Below are 27,760 nucleotides of genomic sequence, written 5' to 3' on the forward strand. Positions count from 1 at the left end.
AAGAAAAAAGGCACGAAAGCAGCTTGATATCACACAGAACTGTCAGTCTGCTGCACTCTGACTCTCCCTGCAAACGGCAAGAAGGACAGAAGACTTAATCATCTGCACATTTGTGTTGACTCAGCGGGGATAATATTAAATGAGAAAAATGGGGAATGATTTGAATTCAGCACAAAATGCCTAAGAGACCGACTGCATGATCTTTCACTATATGTTTACCTGAAACATGTTTTTTTTTTTTGTGCGTGTTTTCCACTGTACTAATAAATACGCAGAAATGATGCAGAAAAAAACAGAATGAAGCAAATTAAGAAATTCCTAGGGGAGGACCCCATGCTCCTTTACATGATGTCGCCAATGCTCAAGCGAAATCTATACCCACATATTTTGTCCAAGTACATCACTATGAGACTAACAGTTTGTCTTTGTGGCACTCAGTGGCCGCTATTTCAAAAATAGTAGGCTTTTAGAGTGACTATGGTCGTTGTGTGATAGTTACAAAGTAATGGAGAGAGGGAAAATAGAGAGAGGTATACAGAGAGAGAGGGACGGAGGAAGGGAGGGAGGGTTAGACGTAGAGAGAGAGAGCGAGAGCGAGACTGGGCTAAGTGGACAGACCTCACGTTGAGCTCAGATGAACCTCGGCATCCTTTCCCACGTTGGATCATTTCAGCCCCGTTAAACCAGAAGACCACCGGAGCAAAACCGCAAACACACGGTAAGCTTCTCTCATAATTGACTTTTTTTTCTAAATCTTCAGAATTCAATAGTTGACACAGACAAGTTTCCAGCCTTCGGCTCAGCTCAGCTCTCCACTTTATCGTCCAAATTGTCGGCGTTTTTTGGAGGCTTTTAACCGGGTCGAGGCGGTTTCCAACTGTTTCTCTGTCAGTTTAAAGCTGTTTGTAGTAGATATCTGCGATCTGTTTAGGTGAAATAATGGTGGGCTGAGAGAAGAGTCTGGAAAAACAGACAATTATTTTGGGTGACTGAATTGAGCGCCAAGCTTTGACAGATGGTACGGATGACGCCGTGCTTTCCCTCTTAATTTCCCGGGTAGGTAGGTAATTTTTGTCTGTGTGTGTGCGCGCGCCGTTCGTACTCACCTGCCGCGTGCACTTTGGCGCGGGGACGCTCGTTTGCAAAAATGAATGAGGTCGCTGGACCTCGGTTAAGTTGCCGAAAGCGGAATTTGGGGGACGTTGCATTCATTATAATAGTTAGCCCAAGTGTGTAAATCACATTAACATGCATCAAGTAGGTCATTTTTCTGGCTTCTTCCAGCAAGGCAAGGTCACGCTCCGGGCTGTTTAGTATATCTCTACTAGATATGCTAATGAGCGTCCAGATGTGAGTGTGCGCGTGCATGTAAACTGGTTTGTGTGTATCCGTGACCAAGCAGCTGTGTCACGTGTTGTGGCGAATGTAATATCACAGCCGATCAGGGAGAAACATTCCACTTCCCATCTATCCCACTGTACGAAAATTGGCAAGTCAGTAGGGGGCGCTCATGAGATGGTGCTCAATGAATAGAAATGAGTGGAATTACGTGGCTAGTCCATTTGTTGTTTTAGCCTTTTCTAACAGGGTATCAATAATTTTCTTTGGTGAAATACAGAACAGTGCTTATGTCTTTGCGTTTTTCTTATAATGAAGGTGATTTTTCCGATAAAAAGCTAGAATTTCCCAATACTTGCTGATTTTTCTGTTAAGGAGCTACTACAGGCCACGCTGCCTTAATGGCAGCCATTGACAGATGATAACTATATTATAGAAGAGTGGTTAGAGTAAACCATGAAAGAAGCAGCTGGTTGTGCTGGTCAAAATGAAATTCTCTGTAAATTTCTCATATTGCAGTGCGTAATACTTACAGAAAAGTGTTTTACTTGAGTTAAAAGTGATTACAAAAACAATGTTAAAATGGAGCTGCACCCCTTCTGTCAGAAATATGGTAAAAATTGTTCCAAGAAAATTATTTACATTTCTACTGCTCCACAGGGCTCCATTAGTTCTCGACTCTCTCAAGAGCGCCCCCTATAAAACGGAGTGTGGGAGTTGACTATCATATGTAAAATTCTGGTAATATTACACTGCCTCTTCACATGACAAATAAAACATGGCTAAACACTGACTTATCACAGGGCATTTGCTCACTTAAGTTGTCTGGTGTGTCAAACCTTGACAATAATGAAGTGACTGATGTGCTGAGTACAGTGGGCCTCTCTTCACCAGTCTGACTTGGATAGACTTAAGAGATTTCCCTGTGTGCACTGAGCCAGCGAGAATGGATGAGAGGTCTGTGGGCATTAAGACGAATGGCAAAAGGAGGGTAAGCCAGAGATGTTCAAATGGAGCAGAATCTGTCCACATCCTGGATGTTTAAGCCACCCATTTCCCCTCACCCCCCTCCCCAGTGTACTTCCACTACCACTTCCCCTGCTCTGCCTCCTTTATGCCCCCATCTCCCATTTTTCCTATGTAAGAGGCCTGACATGCACAGGCTATTTTTAATAAAAACGGAATAGCCTTGTTGCAGTGAAGCATCTCGATGCAGAGTGAAGTGAGACTGAAACAGCGATTTGCAATTTAGAGCTATGTCACCACTCATCATTCCATTCTGAGCCAGCAACAGCAAATCGTCCTCACGCTTTCATCCTCTATCCCTTGCCTTACATTTCACACATATCTTACACACACACACACCCTTACTCTAAAGACTTCAAACAACGGTGAATGACATGTACTGCTGGCAACATGGGTTTTGGACCAAAGCTGGCAGAGAGAAATGTAAGCCATAAGCTCAGTCTATGCTAATGCACAATAGCTGAGGAAGACAAAAGTGTTTTGGAAGAGCCACTTTTTGTATTTCCATAGATTTGGGAAACCGGCAAACAGATGCCGATGATGAACATGAAGCATTACATATGGATGACTTGATAAATTTGGTGCGCAAAATGCAGCAAAAATAATTAAGGGTGGATTGCCATTTGAGGGAAAAATAATGATGTAAAAAGGGCAGAAATTACTTAATATTTCCTGTGATCAAAGCTCAAATTGTCTCTGTTCTCAAGTGTACTTCTTTAAGTGGGTCACTATCTGCAGAGAAGAAAGAACATTGGCTTAATTTTAATGTGCCCATGCAGCATATCGTATCAGAAAATGTTGGGGTTAAGAAATGTTCTGGTTCATATTATAGAAACCATCAAAGCCTACTGCATTTCTATAGGCCAACTTTGTGCCACGTTCCCTCAAAATTTATCAAAGTACTTGGTGCTCTGTACATTTATTAAGTCAGATGATGCCAGGGGATTTAGTCTTCCCAGTGTGCACTGTATTTTATGTCCTCTAGCCAAATTATTGAAAATTTGCATGAAATGCAGGGAAATCTCTACATTATTTTTAAGAATTTTAGCTTCCAAATCTGTTCAGAAGAAAAACGCATGAAAACTTTATTTACATATGTTTGAAGACTGCCTCCCTGTGTACCCATGACTCATGTATTTTGCTGTTCAAAGATGATAATGCATGCCTCCATGCATGCATAAAGGTGAAAGCAGCTGTCAGAACGTTCATTGCAGGGAAAAAGTGAGCCAGAGTGATGGATCCATGTGGGACATGGATGCACTGTCGTATAGTTTTGGATCTTGTTAAGTTGCTGACACTTTGCACTGCATCAAGTTTCAAAGATCAATGGCCAGAGATCTGACTCAAATACTGACAAAAAGCAGATCATTAAACTTTAGGGAAATGAGGACAAGTCATTGATTAAATTATTTATGAGCCTAATTAATCTCTTAAGGGGAACTTGTTTCAGAACTGGCCACTGAAGCATGGGTAGACCATCTTTAGGGATGGCATCAATCATCTGCTGTCCAGGCAATTGCGTGTGACAAGGAGCAGTAAAGTACCTGAGCTCCACCTCATCGCCGTACCTTCAGGCTCTGAATTAATTGAAATTTTTTAGGACCGCACTTACCTTTCTGAGAATGAGATCAATAACCAGAATCGCACAAAACGCCAATGAGAGGAATATCATCAACAGTATGAGGTACAAAGCGAATTGTCCTTTTCAGGTAACTTCTTATGAGACGTAATTATCATAGTTTCTGTTCAAAACTCACAGTTATTTGCACAGCAGCTGGCAGAAGGCTCAGATTAGCAAATAAAGCTGTTGAGCAAACGGCAGAACAAACATTTATCTTTAAATATGTCCTGAAAAAAATCTCGTCTTCATATAATGAGTGTGATGGCAGACTTTTTTGTGTCTTTTCACTTCTGTATCTTAAAGCACTTGTTTCTCATAATAATGAATACAGTCAAGATTGCACTAATTATGTCTTCTCTCAGGTGAGCCTCTGCAGCATGTGCACTGCATGGGAATATGTGAGTAAAGAAGCCGAAATGAAGACAAACACCAGGGAGAGAGGCGGAAGAACCGAAGCAGGGGCAGGACGAAGGCATGCTGGAAATAAACCATCATAAAAACCGGCAGCTGATCAGCCCTTTGTCAGCCACTTCACAAGACAAAGTGATCGGTGAACCTCAGCAATGGCAGCACATGTTGTGCTTCTTTTTCTTTTATTCTGCAAATGGGAAAGACACGGCATCTCAGAGGCTGTCGGCCTTTCAGAGGAGGATCCGGATTCTCAAGTAATATCAGACAAAAAGCAACAAGTTTTACATCATCCAAAGTCCCTGGACAAAATTTTTATTGGAATCAAAGAATTGGAAAACCATGTACAGGCTTCAGAGAGTGATGCAAGAACTCTGCCAAATGTGGCTTTTCAACTAAATGACGGCAAACCTAATGATTCTGACTTTAAGAGCAATGCAGCAAAGCAAATCGGCATGAGACTTAAACCTTCAGATTCTTCTGCCAAACCTCTTATACCTAAACTTAGCTCTGAACTCAGTGTGAACCGTGAGAAAAGGAACAATTTGACTAATGGAGAGGTTGAAGGTGTAATTAATGATCACAGTCTAGTGCCAAGCTCAGAGGAGTACGCTCTCCAGCCTCGACTCTATTTGGAGACAGGTGTCGGTGACGTTCAGCCTGAGAGGCTACGGGGCCTCTCTAAATGGGTCACAGAGTCTGAACATAGTCAGTCAGAGCCTTACCTGCTGCCTCACTCCCGCCGCCGTAGGAGCTGGCTCTGGAACCAGTTCTTTGTGATTGAGGAGTACAGAGGGCCTGAGCCTGTGCTCATTGGACGGGTAAGCTGTCGGCACAACCAGTCAGCATGCACATGCGAATCACCTGAATCTCACTGTATTACAACATAAATGTAAATTGCGCCTTATTTTTTAGAACCAACAAAGATTTTTGCAAGCACAATCATTTTTATAGATAAGTTATTGCCACGCAAAAGGTTTAATTGGAGCAAACAGAAATCTCTCCCGTGCTCAATACATGTATTTACATAAATCTTTTCTGTTCGCAGTGCATTCATTTATTTACATGTTTTTCTTTGTCCAAATAATTTCACAATGACAACCTTTCCACTCTGCTTCATTTATTCTCTCTCATCCTCTCCTCTGTGTGTCCCCAAGCTCCTGTTTGAGCCTCATTCACTGTTCATACATACAAATCAGTGCTTAAAACCTGCACACAAATATACTACACACAAAGCAGGGATTCATTAAAAATTTCCTACCTGTAATTATTTACGCTCTACAAAGTAGAAATGCCCAAGACCATATACATATATATATATATATGTGTGTGTGTGTGTGTTTGTGTGTGTGTGTGTGTGTGTGTACAGAAATAAGGAGAGTGACATGTTTAACCAGCCACTATTAATAAAAGAAAAGGGTTTAAAAGAAAACAATGTTGAAAGCTATTAATTTGCACTGGCCAAATATATTAAACATAAAATTGATGGCCTGTCATGCTTGCTGTGTGTTATCACTTTCCCGCTTATGGCTTTTGTCCAATGACTGGCTATCAGTCCTCCACCTATTTTCTTCTTTTTCCTTCTAGTCTGTCTTTTATTCATCATTTATCATTTCATCCTCTCTTATTACATGTTTTGTTTTTCTAAATGAACCAACCACTAACGTTTGGTTCATCTTAGCGAACAGATAATTCTCCACCTGAGCAGATTGTCAGGAAATTTGGCCTTCGATTTTTGTATATACAAAAAACCTATGAATTATTGCACCGCTAACTGACTTATTAGTCAAAACAGGAAACTAAAAATAATAAAAGATCATGTTAAACTGCATATATGGTTTTGGACACATTTTGATCACAGGAGTAAGGCTGGCCAATGTTGGAGTTTTTGAGCCAGAAGTTATTTGGACGAGAAGATGGCGTGCTAAGTTATCAGCTAACACAAAGCTGCATCTATAAAATGTATGGACTCAATGCACACCCACACATATCTTTTAATTAGTGCTAAGTAACGGACCAAAAATGTATTACAGTATCCTCGGAAATTTCTTGAGTGACTTCACACAGTAGGTCATGTTATTGATTATATAAATCCATTAAAAACACCATAAACAGTGGCGAGGTCCAGTTCAGAGATTCACTTTATCAGAAGTTGGGCCTGTTAGACTAGTATTGGCTAAAGCTCCCTTTGTTGGTACATGCATCAATTGTCTGGGCATTTATTTCTCAGAATTTAAATTAGTGAGCTTTCAAAAAGACATATCTTGCAAGCTTAATGAAGTACAGACAGAAATGTATAAAATTAAGTTTATAACCAGTACCATCAACTAATTACGTGTATGCCTATGCTGACATTTGGCAATTCTTAATGGATGTATGTCACCAATGAATACTGAAGTACTAGCGATTCAGTTGCAGGCAAATCTGTCATATAAAACATTAATTATAAAATTTCGCCTTATGTTATTCACAAAGATATTACAAGGAAAATTGGTACCATGTATATTAAGAAAATATACCCAGCCCCTCCCCCCCCAAAAAAAGAAAAGAAAAGTGAACAATCTACAGTCCTCTGCCCCTTTATTAGGTTGATATGATAGCAATTCAGTACATTCAGGCACGTAGACGTGGTCAAATGTCTTGTTGAGACTGTAGGTCAGAGAAGACAGGCTGGACTGCTTTGAGTTAATAGGAGGGCAACTGTAATTCAAATAAGCGCTCATTACAACCAATGTATGCAGAAGAGCATCTTTAAATGTGCCACACATTGAACCTTAAAGCAGATGGGCTACAGCAGCAAATACTACACCAGGTGCCACTGCTATATAGAATAATAGGAAATTCACACCAACTCACCAAAGTTGTCAAGAAGAAGATTGGACAAACGTTGCATCCCAATTTCCATCTTTCCTTGTATCGCACTTCGGGCTGATAGTGGTGGTGTAATGGTGTGGGGGCTATTTTCTTGGCAGACTTTGTGCCTCTTAGTACCAACTGAACATTGTTTAAAAGCCGTTTTCCACCTGAGTATTGTTGCTGACCATGTCCATTCATGACCTTTATGTCTTATCCTTTATGTCATATCATGACTGTGTACCCAGTTACTTCTAGCAGGATAAGACACGGCATCACAAGCTCATATAATCTTAAACTTAAATGGCCTCCACAGTCATCAGATCTCAATCCAATCGAGATGTAGGATGGGATGTGACAAAATTCCCATCGCGGATGTGCAGTCGACAAGTCAGCTGCAAATGACATCCAATGCTGTCGTGTCAATAGGGTCCAAAAGTCTCTGAAAAATCGTTCCAGCACCTTGTTGAATCTGTACCAAATAGAATTCACGCAGTTCAAAAGGTAAAAGGGGGTGCAACCAATTACTAACAAAGTTCACCCAATGAAGTATATTTATCTTCTTAGCTTTACAAAAAAATCTCTCAATTTACAATTCATGTGCTTGCAAAACAAACAAAAAACATATTTGCAATGTTAAAAATGTTCCACTGCATGCTTGAAAGTGAGGCACAGATCAGATCGCACTGTCTATGCGTCACCATCCCCACTTGTCAAGTCACATACTTGAATTTCTACCATCAGCACACCAGCAAGCCTCAACTGCTGTCTGTGTCGCAACATGAAGAGTGTCTGAGATGATTTAATCCACTGCACACCTGAACCATTCAATCCCAGGGGTTTACTTGTAGCACTTCACAGTTAGAAGCTCCACGCTAATGCAACTGCTGGCAGCTACGGCATACTCAGAGTTGGATTATATCAGCTGTAACGCTAACAGGGAATTCTGCCAACCACTTTGTAGCTCGCAGTATACTTTATAGTGACAGTCTAGATTGGATTCTTACCAGTGCGGTATACACCTCATAAATGTTTAATCTTCCACTGTGGTTGTTATTGGTACAGTCAGGGAGGGGTGTTAAAGCAATCAATAGACACGCGGGACTGTTTATTTCTCTGCAAGTAAAGTCTTGATGTTGATATTCATGTAATAAAGCATGCTTCCGTTGCGAGGAGTTCAGAAGCACAGTGTTTTCTCTCAGAGGTGGCTCATTTTGTTTGCCAGAAATAGAGAGATGATCATGTCAAAGCCATTGTCGGTGCAAGGTTTGAGGTGAGCTATCAACAGTTCAAATCACAGGTGCCACCACCCGTGCGAAACAAGAAAGAGTTTCTCTTGCAAGGAAAGCAGTGTGGAGCAGATATAAACCCGGAGGTGTATGTACTGCATGAGTGAGAGGAGGGGAAAATTGAGATTACAGAGTGAGAGAAAAAGTGACAAAGGGATTGGAAGAGACAGTTCCCTCTTTTTCTTGCTTTGCTTGTACGGGGTGGATAAATTTCTTCCCCACAGTGAGAGTGTTTTTCCATGCTGACTGAAGCGCAGCAGGACTGAGCCAGCAATTAGACAGTGAGGAGAGGAGGTCTGGATAGAAAGTGGGAAGCAAGGGGGGGGCAGGGGAGCGAGGTGGGCACAGACTCTGACAAAGATGTCTCTCGTGGTGAAGTGTGGGATCAAAATCAAAGCTAGCTTTAAAGAAGAAAGGAGGGAGAAGGGGGTGGGTAAGAGATGAATAAAAAAAAAACCTGAATCCCTTATCTAGCAATTTGTAGGGTATGCTATCGTGAGTATGTATAATCCCAACTTCATCCTTCCAACACATGCACATCACATATACACACACAATATACACTAATCTTATATTTTTCCTTGATCTCTGCTTGAATGCTGTGCTGTGGGACAGACAATAGTGTGTAAATCTGCACTTTAAATGCATTTATGTGCAATATTTTCCAACACATGTTCTCACTTTAAGGTGGGCAGCTGTCTTAACCACACAAATGACTCTATGTTAATCATTATGTAGGCAATTAAACTTGTCTATTTTTGTGTTGCACAAACATTTTTTTGTGCCACAAAATGAATAAGCCTGGCAACAATCGTGTGCAATTGCTCTGCACATTTGTAAACAGACAATGTTGCAGCTGCAATTGAAAGTCAAGGCTCTCATGAGTATCTAAGGTCCACTGCAAAGACTGTGAATAAGCCTTGTGGATTATGAACATGTGCAGATGGGCCTTGAGGATAGAGAAATGTGAAGGTTCTCGGTCAGAAAGCTCAGTGTGATGAAGGCTGAGTAATCTCTTTAGCTTTCTATTTTTGTGTGTTCGGCCTTTTACCTATCAAGCTCACACTAATATCCTCGCTGCCATTAAATACCAAACCAGTATTCTGCACCACGGAGCAAAACAGCCAGACAGAGGGAGAGAGCGAGAAAGAAGGAGAATTGCGAGCAGATGGGCATTCTGAGTAAGCGAGGTAAGTTGATGAAAAGGGAGAAAAACAAGGACTGGAAAACGAGTTGGTTTATAAGGTAAAGGCAAGTCAGGCAGATGGATTTACGAGAAGGGGAGGAAAGAGACAGATGGATAGAAGAGACAGAAAGATTTACAGATGGATAGTGCTTGACTTAGCAGAATGCATCTGTGAGCATACATATATGACATTTGCAGCGCCACTGTCCACACTGATGTGGATTTGCCCTCAACAAACCCCCGATGGCATGTTTGGTCCATTGAGTTAATTAGCTGTATGCATCAGTACTCATCCCCGTCCCATATGTATCTTCCACACCTGGTGCCATTCATTTTAGATTCAGTGAGCCCATCCTGCCTTAGCATAAATCACTCATTTCACATAGTCAGGTTTGTGGTATCTGCTAAACAAATGCAAGTGTTAAAGAGTGATACCTTCATCAGCATCTGTAGGTAATGTTGCATGAAAGTGTTAAAGCCATTTAGTCTGTATGTATTTGTTTTTCCAGCTGCACACGGATATGGACAAAGGAGACGGAAGCACTAAATACATGTTGGAGGGAGAGGGAGTGGGCTCTGTGTTTGTGATTGACAGCAAGACGGGCAACATACATGTCACCAAGTCTCTGGACCGAGAGGAGAAAGACCAGTATCGTCTCGTCGCGACTGCTACAGACCGTGAGACCGGCCGAGCCCTGGAGCCGTCCTCTGAGTTCATCATCAGAGTTCAGGACATCAACGACAACCCACCTGTCTTCCCCAATGAACCTTATGTTGCTATGGTGCCGGAGATGGCCAACATAGGTATGCAGCAAACAACATTAAAGTGCAACCACACAAAATCTCCTGAGAGGTGATCAAATGTTAGCAGTGTTTTACCCAACAAAGGCTTTGTTCTGAAAAACAAAACAGACACAGTCTTATTCAGTCGTTCGCTATTTCCTGTATAACATGTACGCCATTTTTCACTCTGTAGCCAGGGTAAAATCTCAGACATCACTAACAGGTGTCGAGAAATGCAATTGTAATTTTTGCATCTGTGAAAGACCATCCATTCAATGGCATTGTGGAACTGTCAGTGTTGGGGAGAAACGGAATACATGTACCGCCGTTACGCATTTAAAATACAAAATATGAGTAACTGTATTCCGTTACAGTTACCGTTTAAAAAGGTGGTATTTAGAATACAGTTACTTTGTTGAAATAAATGGATTACACGGCGGTACTTTCCCGTTTCATATTGTGGCGGGTCAGGACTGTTTGGGTTTTGTTTGATAGCTACGTTCTGTTGTTCCAGGTGGCAGCGTTACAGTTGCCATGGTTACAGGGTGACGCTCTCTCTCTGCGTGTTTCCTGGGTGAGAGAGCGTCTTTTTGTTGTTGTTGTTGTTGTTGTTGTGCTAAGCTGAATGCTGACAGAATGCTACTGCTCTAAAGAATGTAGCATCATGGGCAGTGTAGTCCATGCTGCAGGGAGAATGGACTGCCATACTCGTTATGTGTCTGTGAGCGCGAGGAGGGAGAAAAGTACGAGCTGTCATCGAGCAGAAACGGGAGCTGGAAGCATGTAAATATAATAATAACCACTGCAGCCAAGAAGAGTGCCTGACGAGCCCAGCTGTAAGTAAGCTATTAAGACTCGACTGTACACCGTGTTCGTGTTTTCCTCCGAAACAATAAGTTCCGTTGGAGCAGCGTTTCAATGCCTCTCCACACAACAAAGTAAAGCTATTTTTCGGCTACAGCCCAACATGCGACCTGACGTATTAGCCAGAGGTCTCTTTACTACGGTTCGGACCTTCAGTAACAGTAATAAATCACAGCAATAGTACATTCACGTAGTTGTAAAAAGCATGATAATATATTAAGTTATCCAAAGTATTCAGAATATTTTACTGTCATTGAGTAACGTAACGGAATACGTTACAGAATACATTTTGGGGCATGTATTCTGTATTCTGTAATGGAATACATTTTAAAAGTAACCTTCCCAACACTGGGAACTGTTAGCAAACAACGATTTTTGATTATCTGTTAGTCAACTGTGAGAAATTATATCAGTCAATGTAATAACATAATGAGCTATACGGATCTGACCAAAACATATATCATACATACATATCACACAACACCAAAGCTAGCCCAGCCAATGGCTTAAAAGAAAACTTGTGTTTAGCTGGCTAACATTACAATCGAATGTTACAAGCTTAGAGGAATTAAGTCTAGTTAGCTACAAAGTCATATAAAACAACAAGTTTGCTTAGCTGGACAAAATATCAAAAGTTGCTATGTTATAGGATTCTTTTTTTCCCTTTTAGTTGAAAAGCTAATGCTATCCTGTTGTTGGAAACACACTGCCCATTACTCATACCTTTAGGGATTATCCACATTCACAAACTGTTATAAAATAGTCAAAGTAGATATTTGGATATTTGACTTGTCAGTCCATCTTTTATATACAGATTATGCTTCCTGCCATCAAGGCTAGAAAGAATGAATACTTTAAAAATATTTCTGCTTCTCGATCACCTCGCCAGCTGTCTATTCATTCTCTGAGTATTCTGCAAACAATCGTGTTTTTGCCAAAATGTGGATGTGGCTGAATGCACTTCTACTGGCACCATTTCAAGAAGAGAAATTGTGCAATATTGTAACTGGGAATGTATCTGTATTTATTCAAACAGCATATGTATTTTGGAACTGTGTGTGTGTGTGTGTGTGTGTGTGTGTGTAGGTGTGTGTGTGTGTGTGTGTGTGTGTGTGTGTGTGTGTGTGTGTTGTGAGACAGCAGAGAGTTGGATTATATTTGCTCAGTTTTTGGGGTGAAGCATTCCTGCTACATGGCTCATTAAGCAGCCACCTGTTTTAACGTTCTTAATTTGAAAGAGTCCATTGACCTGTCATCTGTATCATGCTTCCCCTCTTCTACAGGCACGTCAATAATCCAGGTCACAGCCAGAGATGCCGATGATCCAACATATGGAAACAGCGCTCGGCTGGTGTATGCCATTACTCACGGCCAGGACTTTTTCTCTGTGGACCCTCAGACAGGTCTGTGATATCTTCCAAAGTGCGGCTCAACCTTTTTAAAAGCTGTTTCATAACCTGACTCTTCTGCTGATGTTTACACTTCACATAGCTAATGCCGGCACTGCTCTCACTGTATATATTGTGCGCCGTATCCCTTTCCACCTTATGTCCAGTATGGATATAAACATTTGCATGTTCCTGCATTTTCCGTGATCTATTCAGAAACAGAAGTGGCCTGAAGTTACATGCGTGCAGCTTCCTAATTCTAAAATATGTGCATCTGACTCGCGCTGATGGTAATTCAAAGAGGCACGGTGTCACTGTGAAATCTGTTGCTGTTTTGATTTTGTTGCTGCATGTCCTGCTCTCCTCTCTCCACCAGGCATTTTGCGGACGGCGGTACCTGACATGGACAGAGAGACTCAGGATGAGTATCTGGTCGTCCTCCAGGCCAAAGACATGGGGGGCCATCTTGGTGGATTATCGGGAACTACGACCGTCATAGTGAGGCTGAGCGATGTCAACGACAATCCCCCTCACTTTAGAAGAAGTAAGCAGATCAACATTTAACTGTTGGCTACTTTCAATATCTGTCGCTCTAGGATGTAAGTGGATGTGTGAGATATCTAAGGATGAAACATCTTGTCGTGACAGCAGTTTGATATTTTAGCCTCCTTTGGCTCCAAGTCACTTTGACAGATTCAAGATAAGACCTGAAGCCCTAAACGAGCTAAATAGCTTGTAAGTCCACTCCTCTCTGTTTTGTGCACACTTCCTTCCTTCAGTTGTAATCACATAACCTTTGCCAAGACTACCATTAACGTTGATATAAACACTCCCATTTGGTCCCTGAGGTTTAAATGGATTCTGGCTTGACGTAGAAGAGTGAAAGATCATGTCCACTTTTCTTATCCAAGCTTTTCCCTGTTCCACGATATTAATATTTCATCTTAAAGTTCAGTGCTTTCTGCTTCAATAGACAGTAAAATCACTGCAGAATGTGTCTAACACTTTGAGACACATACTGCATTTTCCCCGTATACTACTTCATCTTTGCTGGCTTTTTCGTCTTCTTCATCTCGCAGACTGTCTATGCTTACCGCTATTCATCTTAATGTTTAAAGCCCCTTCTCCTCACGTTGATAAATTGTTCTGCAATACAATGTTTTATAGAAGCTATTTAATATTTCCAAATGTCAGCAGCCTGTTATTTATTTACTGATATCTGACTACATCTTTTCCCCCCCTTACTGCAACTCATTATTTTCCGTTTGACAATAATGCCACAGTTTACGCAAATGGCTCATTTAGTTTTTGAATGCAAGAGTGGAATATTTAAATCTTCTTCATTATGCGGAGGAATTGAATGATTAACAATCAGCAAGGTAGAGCTGCTTTGATTAAAATGAAAGCATTTCCCTAAATGTGCCACGCAGCATTACGAGATATGTGCAAGTAAAAGAGACCTGCCTCAGATCGCTGTGCCTGCTTTCATGCCTGCTAAAGAGACGCGCACTAATCCTAACTAAACATAACAGAAAAACAAATTAACTCTGTAATTCTCTTTTTAATAAATACGGCTCATTCATAGCAAAGTGGGAAATAACTCTCAGTGAATTTGAGGCTTTAGAGTCTTTTTACTGTGTCTTCATTACTGATGGGATTTATTAGACAAGTGTAGCACCGGGGCTGTTAAACTGCTTTCAGTATCAATTGTGTTGTAGTTTAAAAATGTCAGTTTCCCAGAACCATCAGTAAAATGTTACTGATGGCTCTGGGATGGTTCTTAATTGTGCATCAGTTCAAAGATCTAAGATATTCTTTAGATAGGAAATAAACTTTGCATTCGAGTAGTTTGAGTCATCAAATGTTTAACATTTTTGCCTAATGAAGTCATTCGAGCCATTTTTAAAAATCGGTCAGAAAAGAGAAAATGTCTAAATTGCCGAGCCTAATTCGAACGTCCGTATCAGCGTTGATAGCAAAAGACCGTGCTAGCTGCGTTGACATATTTCCGATACTTGAATGGTTTTTAAAATGGGGAAAACATCAGTCTACAGTTTGTACAAAACACAGCACAAACACTTGAGGTCCAAAATTACTCTGGTTCTGATTCACTACAGATTCTGATTTCAGATTTTACTGATTACTACATGCTACATACTACTCCTAATACCTTATGTCACCCAGAACCCCCTGAACCTTTAAGATCAGAGACTCATTAACTGTTACTGTTAAAAGGGGATGATGCATTCACTTGTTTAGCCCCAAAAGCTGTGGAACAAAGCTCCTCGTACTGATTGTGTGTTTTTCATTGTTTTTTAATTCTATTTTTAAATTAGCCTGGACTAGCCTGTACTAAAGAAGGGACTCGGGATACTTTCATATTTTTTTTGAGTAGAAGTACAGGCACTTTGGTGTAAAGTTTCTCCTGTGTCACCTTTTCTACAGCTCGGCTCAGCAAGGTGAAAATGTAGATTGCCTCTAAGAGAAAATTCCACACTAAATTTCCAGTCGCTTTGAAGATATTCACCTTATTGGATGTGATACAAGCTTTAGTTGAGTCTTGAAATTCATTTTTCCACTGAGAACTATGACTGTCGTGGCCCAGTTCTTACTCTGGAATTGCATAAGTAGGCAATCTGGATCTGTTCATTGATTACAGCAGCCGGTACTTATACTTGCTGAAAATAATGTCAGCGCACCTTTAAATCTGGTCGTGAAATGCGTGTAGAAGTGCATGCTTCGATATCAAAGTGAGCCATCGTCATCAGCATTCAGTTGCAGCACTGAAGCTGTTAAACTCTCTGTTTTCCTCCCTGCAGGTGCGTGGTCCTTCTCTGTATCAGAGCTGGCGGCACCAGGTGTGGAGGTGGGCCGTCTCACTGCCACTGATCCCGACCTGGGAGAAAATGCACAGCTGGAGTTTACCATCCTGGACACTGAGGAGGCTGAAATATTCAACGTAACTGGAAGAGATAAAGAGGCTGTCATTGTGCTGAACAAGGTGAGTGACTGCAGCAGAGGTGTGCGAAGCAGCTTTACTTTATTGCCTATACCAATTTTCATAATAGCTTACTATTTGAAGCCGTAGGTAGGTGTTTATGCTTAAATAGCCACATAATGAGAAAAACATCTCCAATTTGCAACATTTGCGGTGATTAAAAAATGTGCTTTGGTCAGGTATTTGTGAATTAATTTGTTATAAGCAGATAAACACTTCAGCACCCCACTCAAACTCCCACTGTTGCTGATAGGTTCAGACTCCCCGGGCTCCGCTATGAGCAATTAATGAGTAACAGTGAACGAGTAATCAACTGTAGCTCACTTGAAGTGTTAAAAGCAGCCAGTGTGAAGTTGTCTTTTTACTTTTAAGCGTTTTAAAAGCGTTGGACATTCAAACATAATTATTGCACTTTGGAATCTTAGATTAAGAGGTTGCAAGGAGCGTAGTAAGACGAGAGGATGATGATTAATTTCCAAGAAATGTATGAAAGCCAGATAAAAAAATGAAAGTCTAAAATGGAAGTCGTATATTACACTCAGAGATAAATGAATAATGAGGTTTTGCATGTGGGCAGTAATAAACAGCATATATGAGAGCTGTTAAATAAAGAGTAACTGCTTTATTCTTTGTTCAACAGATCCTGGATTATGAAACACGTAATTCGTATACTTTCTCAGTGGAAGTTACAAACCCTATAGTGGATCCCCGATACATAAGAAAAGGTCCCTTTAAGGACCAGGCAACAGTCCGGGTCATGGTCCTTAATGCTGATGAGCCACCGCGATTCTCCCAGGCTCTGTACCATCTGGATGTTTCTGAGAACTGCCCACCTGTCTGCTCTGTCGGTCGGGTCTACGCCATGGACCCCGATACAGGACAAAGCACCAACATTAGGTAATTATCACACCGACACTCTCTCATTTAGTCACCTGCTCGCTCACTCATGCTCTCTTTGCCCTTCCTATTCTTGATGGTGCCTATTACTTTATCTCAGGTACTCCATCGATCCCCAGTCAGACCCCGAGGCTCTGTTCCGCATCGCCTCTGACACTGGCTTTATCAACACTGTGATGGAGCTGGACCGTGAGCAGGAGCAGTGGCATAATATCACTGTCATCGCCACACAGAGGGGTATGTCAGACCTTCTGCCCTCGGGCGCTCTGAGCAGCAGAGCTCACCAAAGTAATCTTTCACTGAAAGCGCTGCCTGCAGTAGGGAATACAAAGTGTGTAGTAAAAATGATAGAAAGTCTGTGCAAATGTTTTAACATTAGTGTCAGTCTCTTGTTTTTTTTTCTTTTTTTTAGACAACCCAAATCTTGTGTCAAGGGTTGTGGTTGCCATAGAGACACTAGACCAGAATGACAATGCGCCGGAGTTGGACAGGCAGTACACGACGTCAGTATGTGACTCCAGTGCCCCCGGTCAGGTCCGTTCTTGTTTTGTTTTTGCCTGTTATTTCATTTAGCTCCAGACTGTGCTCTTGTTTTTGTTCATTCTGTCTCAAACTCCCGCAAGTGATTGTTTTTCAAAGCCTGAGCAACTTTCTGTCCCACTTACAGAGGTAGAGACCAGATCACCTTTTTTTTTTTTTTTTTACCTCTCAGATGTTTGGGATCCCTTAGAAAGGAAAGCACATTTGTCTTTTTAAATCCAGTAAAACAAAAAGCGATTAGAGATGTTGTAAATTAAATTCAGGATTAATGAAATAATTCATCATAAATCCTTTAGGATTTTTCACGGCGCATCTCTGTAGGCGTGCAGAGGCCCATTTTTCAGCAACCATCATGTGCTGATCATGGTTGCACAGCTGGAAAGAAGTCGATTTTGGCTAGTCCAGTGTGTGGAGAACCAGCCTGTCTCTGGACTCCTCAGGGGATTTTGTTCTAAGAAATGCTAGCATAATCAATTAGCCTTTTAACATGATAGGCTTGCATTAGGCAACAAAATATGCCTTTGATGGTTGCTGACAGTGGAACTTTGCGATTGCAATGACATTATTATTAGTATGATGAATTATTCCACTAATTATGATTGTCATTTACAACATATCTTATCAGTGTTTAGATAGCACACGTTCACAACAGTCGTCAAGGTTCTCTATGTAGAAAGGTAAAGCACCTTACAATATCACGGGGATGGTCTATGAGCAGCAGTCGGTGACACGGAGAGGAAGAACATTCTTTTAACAGGGATGTCCAGTAGAACCAGGGTCAATAAAAGGGCTGTGGTGTGCTGAGACCAGCTGGGGGTGTTAGGGGGAAGAAGATGGGAGACAAGGATAACATAGAGAAAGCATAAACAACAGACAAGACAAAACACAAACTATCTGAAGAGAAAAAGAAGTTACTTACAAATCAGGATTGAAAAGAGGGAAGTGTAGGAGTGGTCAGTGCATCATGGGAAATCCCCCAGCAGCCTGAACCTGTAGCCGCATAGCTAAGAGATAAGCTATATCAAAAAGGAGCGTTTAAATCTTAAAAGTAGAGAGAGTGTCTGACTCCAAACTGGGAGCTGGTTCCACGGGAACATTTCTGGTAGCTGATTGCTCTGCATCCCATTCTACTTTTAGAAATTCGAAAAGCAACAATTAAGCTTCCAGTCTGAGAGTAAAGCGCTTTATTAGGATAACATGGTACTATTAAGTATTTAAGCTATGATGGGGCCTGATTATTCAGGAGGTTGTTTGGAAGAGGAGCTTTTGTAAAGTAAATGTGAAATTTAACAGGAAGCTAATTAAATATTATGTACGAGTAAAATCACTGTGATTAAAAAAGATAAGCTCAGATGAAACTCACCCTCAAACGTTCGAGTGGTTGAGTGCATTTCCAAATATTATAATAACCGATTCCTATTTTTAATATGGATGACTGGTATTCCTTCAAAGTGGACCTTCATGCTAATTCTGTTGCACGGAATTAGGAAACTTGAAAAAGCAAAGCATTAGTGCGACTTTAAAGCTGTAATTCTTGGTTGGTTGATTTGACAGCTTGTGCAGCAGTGTGTTTTAATAAACAAAGGTCAGTCAGTAACAATTGCAGCTCTGATCTAATTTAATTCTGAACATTTTTTAAACTGATCCGCTGTTATAAGAAATAAATGAGCGGTCAGTTTTTGTTTCCTGTGACTGCTTCATAATTAAAGGCCTCCCTCGTGTTTGCCTGGCTGGTTGCTTTTATAATAAGACAAATAATAAACCTGATTTATTGGGCAGTTACAAAACAATCTTATAAAGTGCTTTTCATGGATGAAGCGCACATTTAAAACAATAGGCTAAATAAAATCAGTCATCCATCCATTCGTTTTCTAATCCAATTGGGGTTGCAGGGCAGTTGAAGCCTATCTCTGCTGACTTTGGGCAAGATGTTGAGCGTGCCCTGGACAAGTAGCCAGTACATCAGAGGGTAACACAGTGAGGCACCAAATACTCCCTCATAGAACCAGGAAACTGTAATGTGTACCTTCAGCAATCTATACCACAATCAGATCACGTCCATCACTCTTTAACATACATACAGTGGGGCAAAAAAGTATTTAGTCAGCCACCGATTGTGCAAGTTCCCCCACTTAAAATGATGACAGAGGTCAGTAATTTGCACCAGAGGTACACTTCAACTGTGAGAGACAGAATGTGAAAAAAAAATCCATGAATTCACATGGTAGGATTTGTAAAGAATTTATTCGTAAATCAGGGTGGAAAATAAGTATTTGGTCACCTCAAACAAGGAAAATCCCTGGCTCTCACAGACCTGTAACGTCTTCTGTAAGAAGCTTTTCTGTCCCCCACTCGTTACCTGTATGAATGGCACCTGTTTGACCTCATCATCTGTATAAAAGACACCTGTCCACAGCCTCAACCAGTCAGACTCCAAACTCCGCCATGGCCAAGACCAAAGAGCTTTCGAAGGACACCAGGAAAAGAATTGTAGACCTGCACCAGACTGGGAAGAGTGAATCTACAATAGGCAAGCAGCTTGGTGTGAAAAAATCAACTGTGGGAGCAATCATCAGAAAATGGAAGACATACAAGACCACTGATAATCTCCCTCGATCTGGGGCTCCACGCAAGATCTCATCCCGTGGGGTCAAAATGATCATGAGAACGGTGAGCAAAGATCCCAGAACCACACGGGGGGACCTGGTGAATGACCTGCAGAGAGCTGGGACCAAAGTAACAATAGTCACCATCAGTAACACACTACAACGGCAGGGAATCAAATCCCGCAGTGCCAGACGTGTTCCGCTGCTGAAGCCAGTGCATGTCCAGGCCCGTCTGAAGTTTGCCAGAGAGCACATGGATGATACAGCAGAGGATTGGGAGAATGTCATGTGGTCAGATGAAACCAAAGTAGAACTTTTTGGTATAAACTCAACTCGTCGTGTTTGGAGGAAGAAGAATACTGAGTTGCATCCCAAGAACACCATACCTACTGTGAAGCATGGGGGTGGAAACATCATGCTATGGGGCTGTTTTTCTGCCAAGGGGACAGGACGACTGATCCGTGTTAAGGACAGAATGAATGGGGCCAAGTATCGTGAGATTTTGAGCCAAAACCTCCTTCCATCAGTGAGAACTTTGAAGATGAAACGAGGCTGGGTCTTCCAACATGACAATGATCCAAAACACACCGCCCAGGCAACAAAGGAGTGGCTCCGTAAGAAGCATTTGAAAGTCCTGGAGTGGCCTAGCCAGTCTCCAGACCTCAACCCCATAGAAAATCTGTGGCCGGAGTTGAAAGTCCGTGTTGCTCGGCGACAGCCCCAAAACATCACTGCTCTTGAGAAGATCTGCATGGAGGAATGGGCCAAAATACCAGCTACTGTGTGTGCAAACCTGGTAAAGACCTATAGTAAACGTTTGACCTCTGTTATTGCCAACAAAGGTTATGTTACAAAGTATTGAGTTGTATTTTTGTTATTGACCAAATACTTATTTTCCACCCTGATTTACGAATAAATTCTTTACAAATCCTACCATGTGAATTCATGGATTTTTTTTTCACATTCTGTCTCTCACAGTTGAAGTGTACCTCTGGTGCAAATTACTGACCTCTGTCATCATTTTAAGTGGGGGAACTTGCACAATCGGTGGCTGACTAAATACTTTTTTGCCCCACTGTATGTGTCTATTCTGTTTCACTGATTTAGCTAAAGTTCTCCAAACAAATTAACAAATTTCTATTTTTTCTAAATAAAAATTATGTTGTAACTAAAAAGGAAAGAGACCAACCTGCCTGTTACCAATGCTCATTTCAAAGGCCTGAGTCTTTGATGGTATGCAAGTGCAGCTTGCACATCTGGAAAGACACCACTGATGCTGATGATGGTTTTAGAGCAACATCTGCTCAAATTCAGATGATGTCTTTTTCAGGGAAGGCCTCAAAAAAAGACCTTCTCTGTAAAAGATGCCAGAAAGAAAATGCTAAATCATATATTGCATGCAGAGCAGCATGGCTTTGTAGTGGAAGAATCTGGGTGTTGAACTGGGCTGTCTGCAGTCCAGATATGTTGCCAACTGAAATATTTTTTGCATCATGAAACAAAAGAAAACCCAGGACTGTTGAGCAGCTAAAATCCTCTATCAGCAAAGTCCAGCAGCTCTTCTCCTCATTTCCCAGACGTTTACAGACTGTTGCTAAAAGAAGAGGGGATGCTACACAGTGGTGAACATTTTATGCTTCTATAAAATTCAAAATAGTCTTTTTTCTTAAAATGCTTCCTTTTTGTTTTTGTGTTCTTGTGTTTTTTGTGAATAAACTGGGAGTTTGTGAGGTTTGCAAATCATTGCATTCAGATTTTTCTTTTCTTTTAAACATTTTACACAGTTCATTGCAACTGAAAGATAAAGCATGAAGAACTTTTCAGAACATGCACAAAGTCAAATTCTTGCATAGAGTGCAGATATTAAATGGCAATTCAGATGGAGAGCTTTATTCCCTGCTACCATTTAAGTATGAGAAAGTTTCTATGTAAAAGTGCAAACAGGGGGAAAATGTGCATCCGGAGGTTGTAGAGGCTGGACTGGAGTCAGACTCATGCTCCATGAGTTCCACAGTCACCAGTTATCCTGACATGTGTGTAGAGAAAACACACACAGTAGCACATTTGATCCAGAGCCTTCGGGTTACAGTTTACTCCTGTAGCACTGCCTGCAAATAAAATCAGGGATGTAAAAATAATAGAGAGATTTAATATGATGATTCAATACAGCACCATACAGTGAACGTTAACGAACAGCACTAAAATTAAAAACAGTAATGTTGGATCATACACATCGTTAATTCCTGTAAACCCCCTGTGTCAGACAAACACTATAAACAATGAAAACATCTGTGGAGGTAATTTCAGAATCTAAATTGAATGGTTTTTGCTGCAATAATGAAAACAAGAAAAATTATAAAACTAGAAGTATACGTTTGAATAAGAAAATTTTATTTGATTGATTGTTTCATTTGAACAAATTTAGATGTTTTTGTGAAAGACAGAAATGCTTTTTCAACCTTTAATCATCCTTTGATTTATTTTGTTTCTTCTTAGAGAATTCTAACCTCCTTTGTATTATTAAAACAATGAATTTTCATCTGTGATTTCTTCAGGTGGTTCAGGTTTTACGAGCCATCGACAGAGATCAAGGAGGACAGGACGCTTCGGTTCACTTCAGCATCCCTCCAGAGTCCAGCTCTGCCCTCAACCTCTCCATCAGAGAAAGCGGAGGTTGAAAACATTGGCCCTATTTTTATTTTCCGTGCAAAACCCAGAAAACTGACACCAGCCAAAAGTGGTGCATGTTTGTTGTGCAGTGACCGTGTATGATGTGTGTGTGTTTTGTTTTCTTTTAATTTTTTTCTGCCACTTTATCAGGTGTGACAGCCAGCCTGGTGCTGCAGACAGCCTTAGAGCCCCTGCCTGGCTTCTCCTCATCTTTACTCACCCTTTACGTGCCAGTCGTGCTGCGCGATGGAGCCTCGGGTCTAACCAACACTGGCACAGTCACCGTGACTATTTGTCCCTGTTTGCGGGGGGGCATGCAGACTGAGGACAGGGGCAGACAGAGGGACAGGAGATGGGAGAGACACATGGTTTGCCTTCCCGTGCCGTCCGCCTCTCCGTCTCTTATATTCAGTTTGGTGACATTACTGGCCATGCTGGCCTGTGTCACAACTCTTCTGGGTACGGTTGGTCAGTTCTCTAAAGTCTCTGAACTACTTTAAACATTGTGTGTTGTCTGTGACTTTTTTTAAAGACGTTGAGCAGTTGTGTCAGGTTGCTTCTGTAATGTCCAAAGAGTATATGGTCATGTGTCTCTTTTTTTGCCCGTTAGTGGTGTGTGCACTCTCGCTGTCATTGCGCCATCAGAAACGAGACTCCCACTCAACCTTCGAGGAGGATGATGTCAGGGAGAACATCATATCGTATGACGATGAGGGGGGAGGGGAAGCAGATACCGCAGCTTTTGACATTACAGCGCTGCAGAGCATGCACAGAATACAGCACATGCACAACAACCGAACCATGTGAGCTGATCCCAGAAATAAAATAAAAAGTTTATCCTGGCTTGTAGGAAGTGTATGTGTGTGTGCATGTTTAGACATCTTTGTGAGGATAGAAAATTGGCATGCCACTATACTTGTGGGGACCAACAGTCACTTACAGGGAGAAAAGCCACATCTCCACAAGTTTGAAGGCATTTTTGAGGCTCAAAATGTGGTTTTAAGCTAGTTTTAGGGTTAGGCGTTCATTTTTGATGGTTAGGGTCAGGGTAAGCGGCTAAGGAAAGCATTTCTTCAATTAGATGTCCTTACTAAGATATGAAAACGAGTGTTTGTGTGTGTGTCTTTGACTGTGTGCTTCTGACATTTATCTCTTGGCGCAGATGGTACACCCAGCAAAATCTGCCAAGGGCCAGGACGTACAGCTGGAGTCGTCACCCACGCCCAGGCCTGGACCCTCAGCAACGTCCGGGCTCCGCTCCGCTCTACGGGCGCTTCTGCTACGGCCTCCACACGCTGCCTGTTCTCAGAGATTATCCAGCCGGGCCACTGGAGGCAGGTCTGCAGCTAACTCAGCTGACCCACGGGCTCACCAGAGGTCATTTCAACAATTCCCTCATCATCCAGAACCAGAACACCTTTGAGCCTGCGCTGCACTCTCCTGAGATGAGCACCAGTAGTTTCGAAGCAGAAGGCATGGCGAAAAGCAAAATTACAGAGCGAAATGAAGGCAGTGAAGCAATCGCAGCTGGCACAAAGGAGAATCAGGATCCAGCTAAGGTCAGACAAGAGTGCTAAAAAAAAAAACAAGAAATTTAACAATGGTTGTAACAGTTATATGGATTCAAATAAGGGATTACCAACTTAAATGAAAGTTAATAGCTAACTGTGAAATTATAGACTTGTAGGGGACCCATTCTGCTGTGTGACGCTCATATTAAATATAAACATTATAAGGCTCATGCTTTAAACTGATCTAATGCTCAGTTTTAGACAATTTTATCTATACTTGACTTTGTATGATAGCAGAGAAAGAGAATGCCCTAATATGTTGATATTAGGGCTGCCACAAACGATTATTTTGATAGTCGACTAGTCACCAATTATTTTTGCGATTACGTACAGCTTATTGCACCAGCAGCATCTGCTCTTATATAACTATCATTAGCTTACAGCTTTAAGTGTTTACGGATAGTTTATTAAATTTTAATGAAATTTGCAGATTGTTTCTGTGAAGTTTAATAAACTCCTTGCTATCTAAAATATAACAGGACACCAGAGTATATTCTCGAGCATTTCACACGTCTGATAATCAGTTGTCTGCTTGATGTTTATTCAGCTGTGTAAAAACTATAACTTTAATCTCAGCCAAACCGATTTACTCAGGAACAAATAAAATACAAAAAAAGCCAAACAATAACATTTTGAAGTTATCTAAGTGACTTATATATATTTAACCTGTGTAGCGAAAGATGGCGGTGGGTTTGAAAACGATTGCCGGGAGTCCGTGTTCTCACGCGCTCTAGTAAGCCTTGCTCCCGGCTAGCTATCGAGCTAGTGGGTAACAGACGTCTCCGAGCGCCTTTGAAAATATGTGGTGTCTTGATAAACTGAGCAGATATTTGAGGTTTATACAGCTACATTCTCGCCTGAAAATATGTTAAACGTTTATTTTGTGACCCAGAAAGAATAATAAGAGTAATATTAAAACTAACTAGCTGCCGCCATTGTTGGAAACTGAGCTGGGCTGCGCTATGAATTTCTGGGACACAGCTTCTTCTTCTTCGGGGTTTAACGGCAGCTGGCATCCTTGTACATGCAGTGCTGCCATCTTCTGTTTCAGTCCGTTATTACACTCTTAAATCCTACTACTTCCTTCGTCTTTTGGGATCTTACAAAGCTTCAAACGACGCGTCGACTATTAAATCAGTCGTCGACGATTTTGATAGTCGACGTAATCGTGACTAGTCAACTAATCGTGGCAGCCCTAGTTGATATTCTGTTTGCAAAGGGTAGCCAATCAGAAGAAAGCTGGCTAAAGAGTTTAAAAGAGTGGGTAATCTGAGGGCCCAGTAAAAGACTAGTAGATACATTTAAGAATTATTTTAAACTGTGAATCAGTGAATGATTATGTGATGTTTAAGTGTCCCTTTATGATTATATCAGAAAGTTCTTATTTTTGGCGTGCGAGTCTGAGACTGCACAGCCTGTTCAAAATAAAAAATAAATAAAACCTTTGGAAACTAACATTTTTAAAGTTTTTAGAGTCACGCAACCAGTCTTTCAAGATACTGCTCAGATCAAACGTCTCAAAACCACATACTGCACATAGATGAACTGATGTCAGAACAATCAATTCAGGGGTGTTTCAAGTCCAGAATTAAATATTTAGTGGTGTTTACTGGAAGAAAGTTGAAAAAAGTCACTCCTTTGATTCCATACGTTTCTCTCTTCGTGTCTTTTTAAATCATCTCCTTGTTTTTCCAGACAAAATCAACAGAACCAGAGTCGACACCGATCACCAGCATGGCTGCAGATTCGACCTACTGTGACCCAAATGAGTCTTCATGCCAAAGTCACACCAGCTTCTCATCAAACCAACAAGAGGGGCGACCGGGGTCATCCCAGACTCAAATCAGCACTGGAGCCACGAGCTGCACCGTAGATGACATTGATACTGATTCTTCTATTCCCTCCATTTCTGAGCAAAATTATTCAAACAGCAGTCAAATGAGCTCTGTAAACACTCCTGTGTACCTGAAAGGAGACACATACAGCATTGTGGGCTCGCTGAACCCAAACAGCCGAGGGACGTGTATGAACGGGACTAACAGCAGCGGGCTGTACCCAGCGGGAGTGCAGCTACTGAACATGTGTGGACTCCAGGGAAAGGATTTGACCCCACAGTCTTTGCCCTTACCTGAGGGGATGTTTGGCAACAGCAGAGGCTGGGCAAGTGGGGCGGAGCCGGCGAGAACAGAAACGACCAACCCGCAGCCTCTCAGGATGGAGGAGCTCTTGAATATTCGTCTGGACCAGGTCACCTTTGACCTGTCACAGCCACCATATGACTCACTGCAGACTTACGAGTTTGAGGGCCGTGATTCAAGGGCCGAGTCGCTGAGTTCACTGGAGAGCGATGGAGAAAAGGATGAGGGGAGTGTGGTGGGAGGGATAGAGGAGCTAAACCAGAAGTTTCAGAGGCTGGTGGAGATTATCCGAGAGAGGAAGAGGGAAAAGGAAGGAGAAGGAGAAACGGCAGCGCCAGAGCGAGGCAAGACAGCAGAGACCACCCTCAGTGAGACTCATAAACAAAGTGAGGACAAAGGAGCTAAACTACAGAGATGGGATTTCTAGACTCCAATAAAAGAAAAGTTTCAGAGAGGAGAACTATGTTGGAAGTGATGGATTTTAAACACAGCAGGGGTGGCAAAATACACATCCTCTGACAGAGATCGTCTTGTTGTTTGCCCCCTGCCAGGAGGGATCCAGGAGGCTGACAGTACAGTGAAGATTTGTGGCGCAATCAGTGCACAGCATATAGTTTTCACCTCCACTGAATTTTAGCAAATGCATATGGAACCTGTCACTTTTCACACTTCTCTTGTAACTGATATTAATAATGCACTTGGGCTTTCAAAGCTAACACTATGAAAAATTTACTTTTATGTAAAATATTGATTCTAAGCCCTGAAAGCTGCATTGTTAGAAAATAGGCCTCATCAAATATTGACTAGAATTGTGACATTTAATATGGATCGTTTAATAGGGCCACGCGCTCTAGATAATCCCTGAAATTTATAAGCATTTGGTTTGAATTGGAGAATTTTAAAACACGAGAATTTTAAACATGCCACGACACACACACTGCCGCATGTTTACAGAGCCTCTCCAATGAGTCTAGTTGTATCATGTAGCTCTGCAGAGAGACTCCTGCAAGTAGTCACCATTATAGTAAAACCTGCTCACTATGCAATTTGCTCACAATTAGAAATAATTAGACTGTCACTGTCAGACTTGTGTGTTGTTGTGAAAGTACAGTAAAAAAATGTTCATATGTAGATAAACATCAACCTCGACTTCAGTGATTATTGCTGGATATTTACTGGAATGGCCACACGGGAAATGCAAAGGACTGATTTTCAGTTAAACTGTTGCAGACACGAGCTTACACTATACAATTCCCCGTAATTTCTCCCACGCAAGATTATTTATAATTCACCATTGTGTTTGGCCGTCTAGAATTATCTCCAGAGGCTTATTTATCTCCCACCTTTTAAAGAGACAAAATTAGGCAAAAGCCATTATGCGACACAGTACACACAGCCATTGTTCTTGTGATGAGCCCAGAACACAGGCAACAGAAAAATAATCATTTACTTTGAGATTTGGTAATGTTATTCAGGCAGTTTGTCATTCTGACAATGACTCATTTCTATAGCTATTTCAAACCTAATTTATTATTCAGGGGACATCAGAATGAGTTATTAAAATAACATTATTTTCTATAACAT

At 41.4% G+C, this 27,760-nt stretch overlaps 1 protein-coding gene across 1 annotated transcript; it reads left to right on the forward strand.

The window, feature by feature from the left end:
* Nucleotides 1–591: 591 nt before the first annotated feature.
* LOC102791790 (cadherin-7-like) lies at nt 592–27,607 on the forward strand. The gene is made up of 14 exons (XM_006790240.3): nt 592–718; nt 4,348–5,214; nt 10,231–10,525; nt 12,652–12,771; nt 13,133–13,300; nt 15,576–15,757; nt 16,395–16,651; nt 16,752–16,888; nt 17,064–17,185; nt 22,353–22,470; nt 22,618–22,926; nt 23,078–23,270; nt 23,630–24,026; nt 25,734–27,607. Exons 2-14 carry the CDS (start codon nt 4,549–4,551, stop codon nt 26,601–26,603), a joined length of 3,834 nt encoding a protein of 1,277 aa, XP_006790303.2. The 5' UTR covers nt 592–718; nt 4,348–4,548; the 3' UTR covers nt 26,604–27,607.
* Nucleotides 27,608–27,760: the final 153 nt, after the last annotated feature.

This window comes from Neolamprologus brichardi, chromosome 23 (genome assembly GCF_056152115.1).
Source record: "Neolamprologus brichardi isolate AB-2024 chromosome 23, ASM5615211v1, whole genome shotgun sequence".
NCBI lineage: Eukaryota > Metazoa > Chordata > Actinopteri > Cichliformes > Cichlidae > Neolamprologus > Neolamprologus brichardi.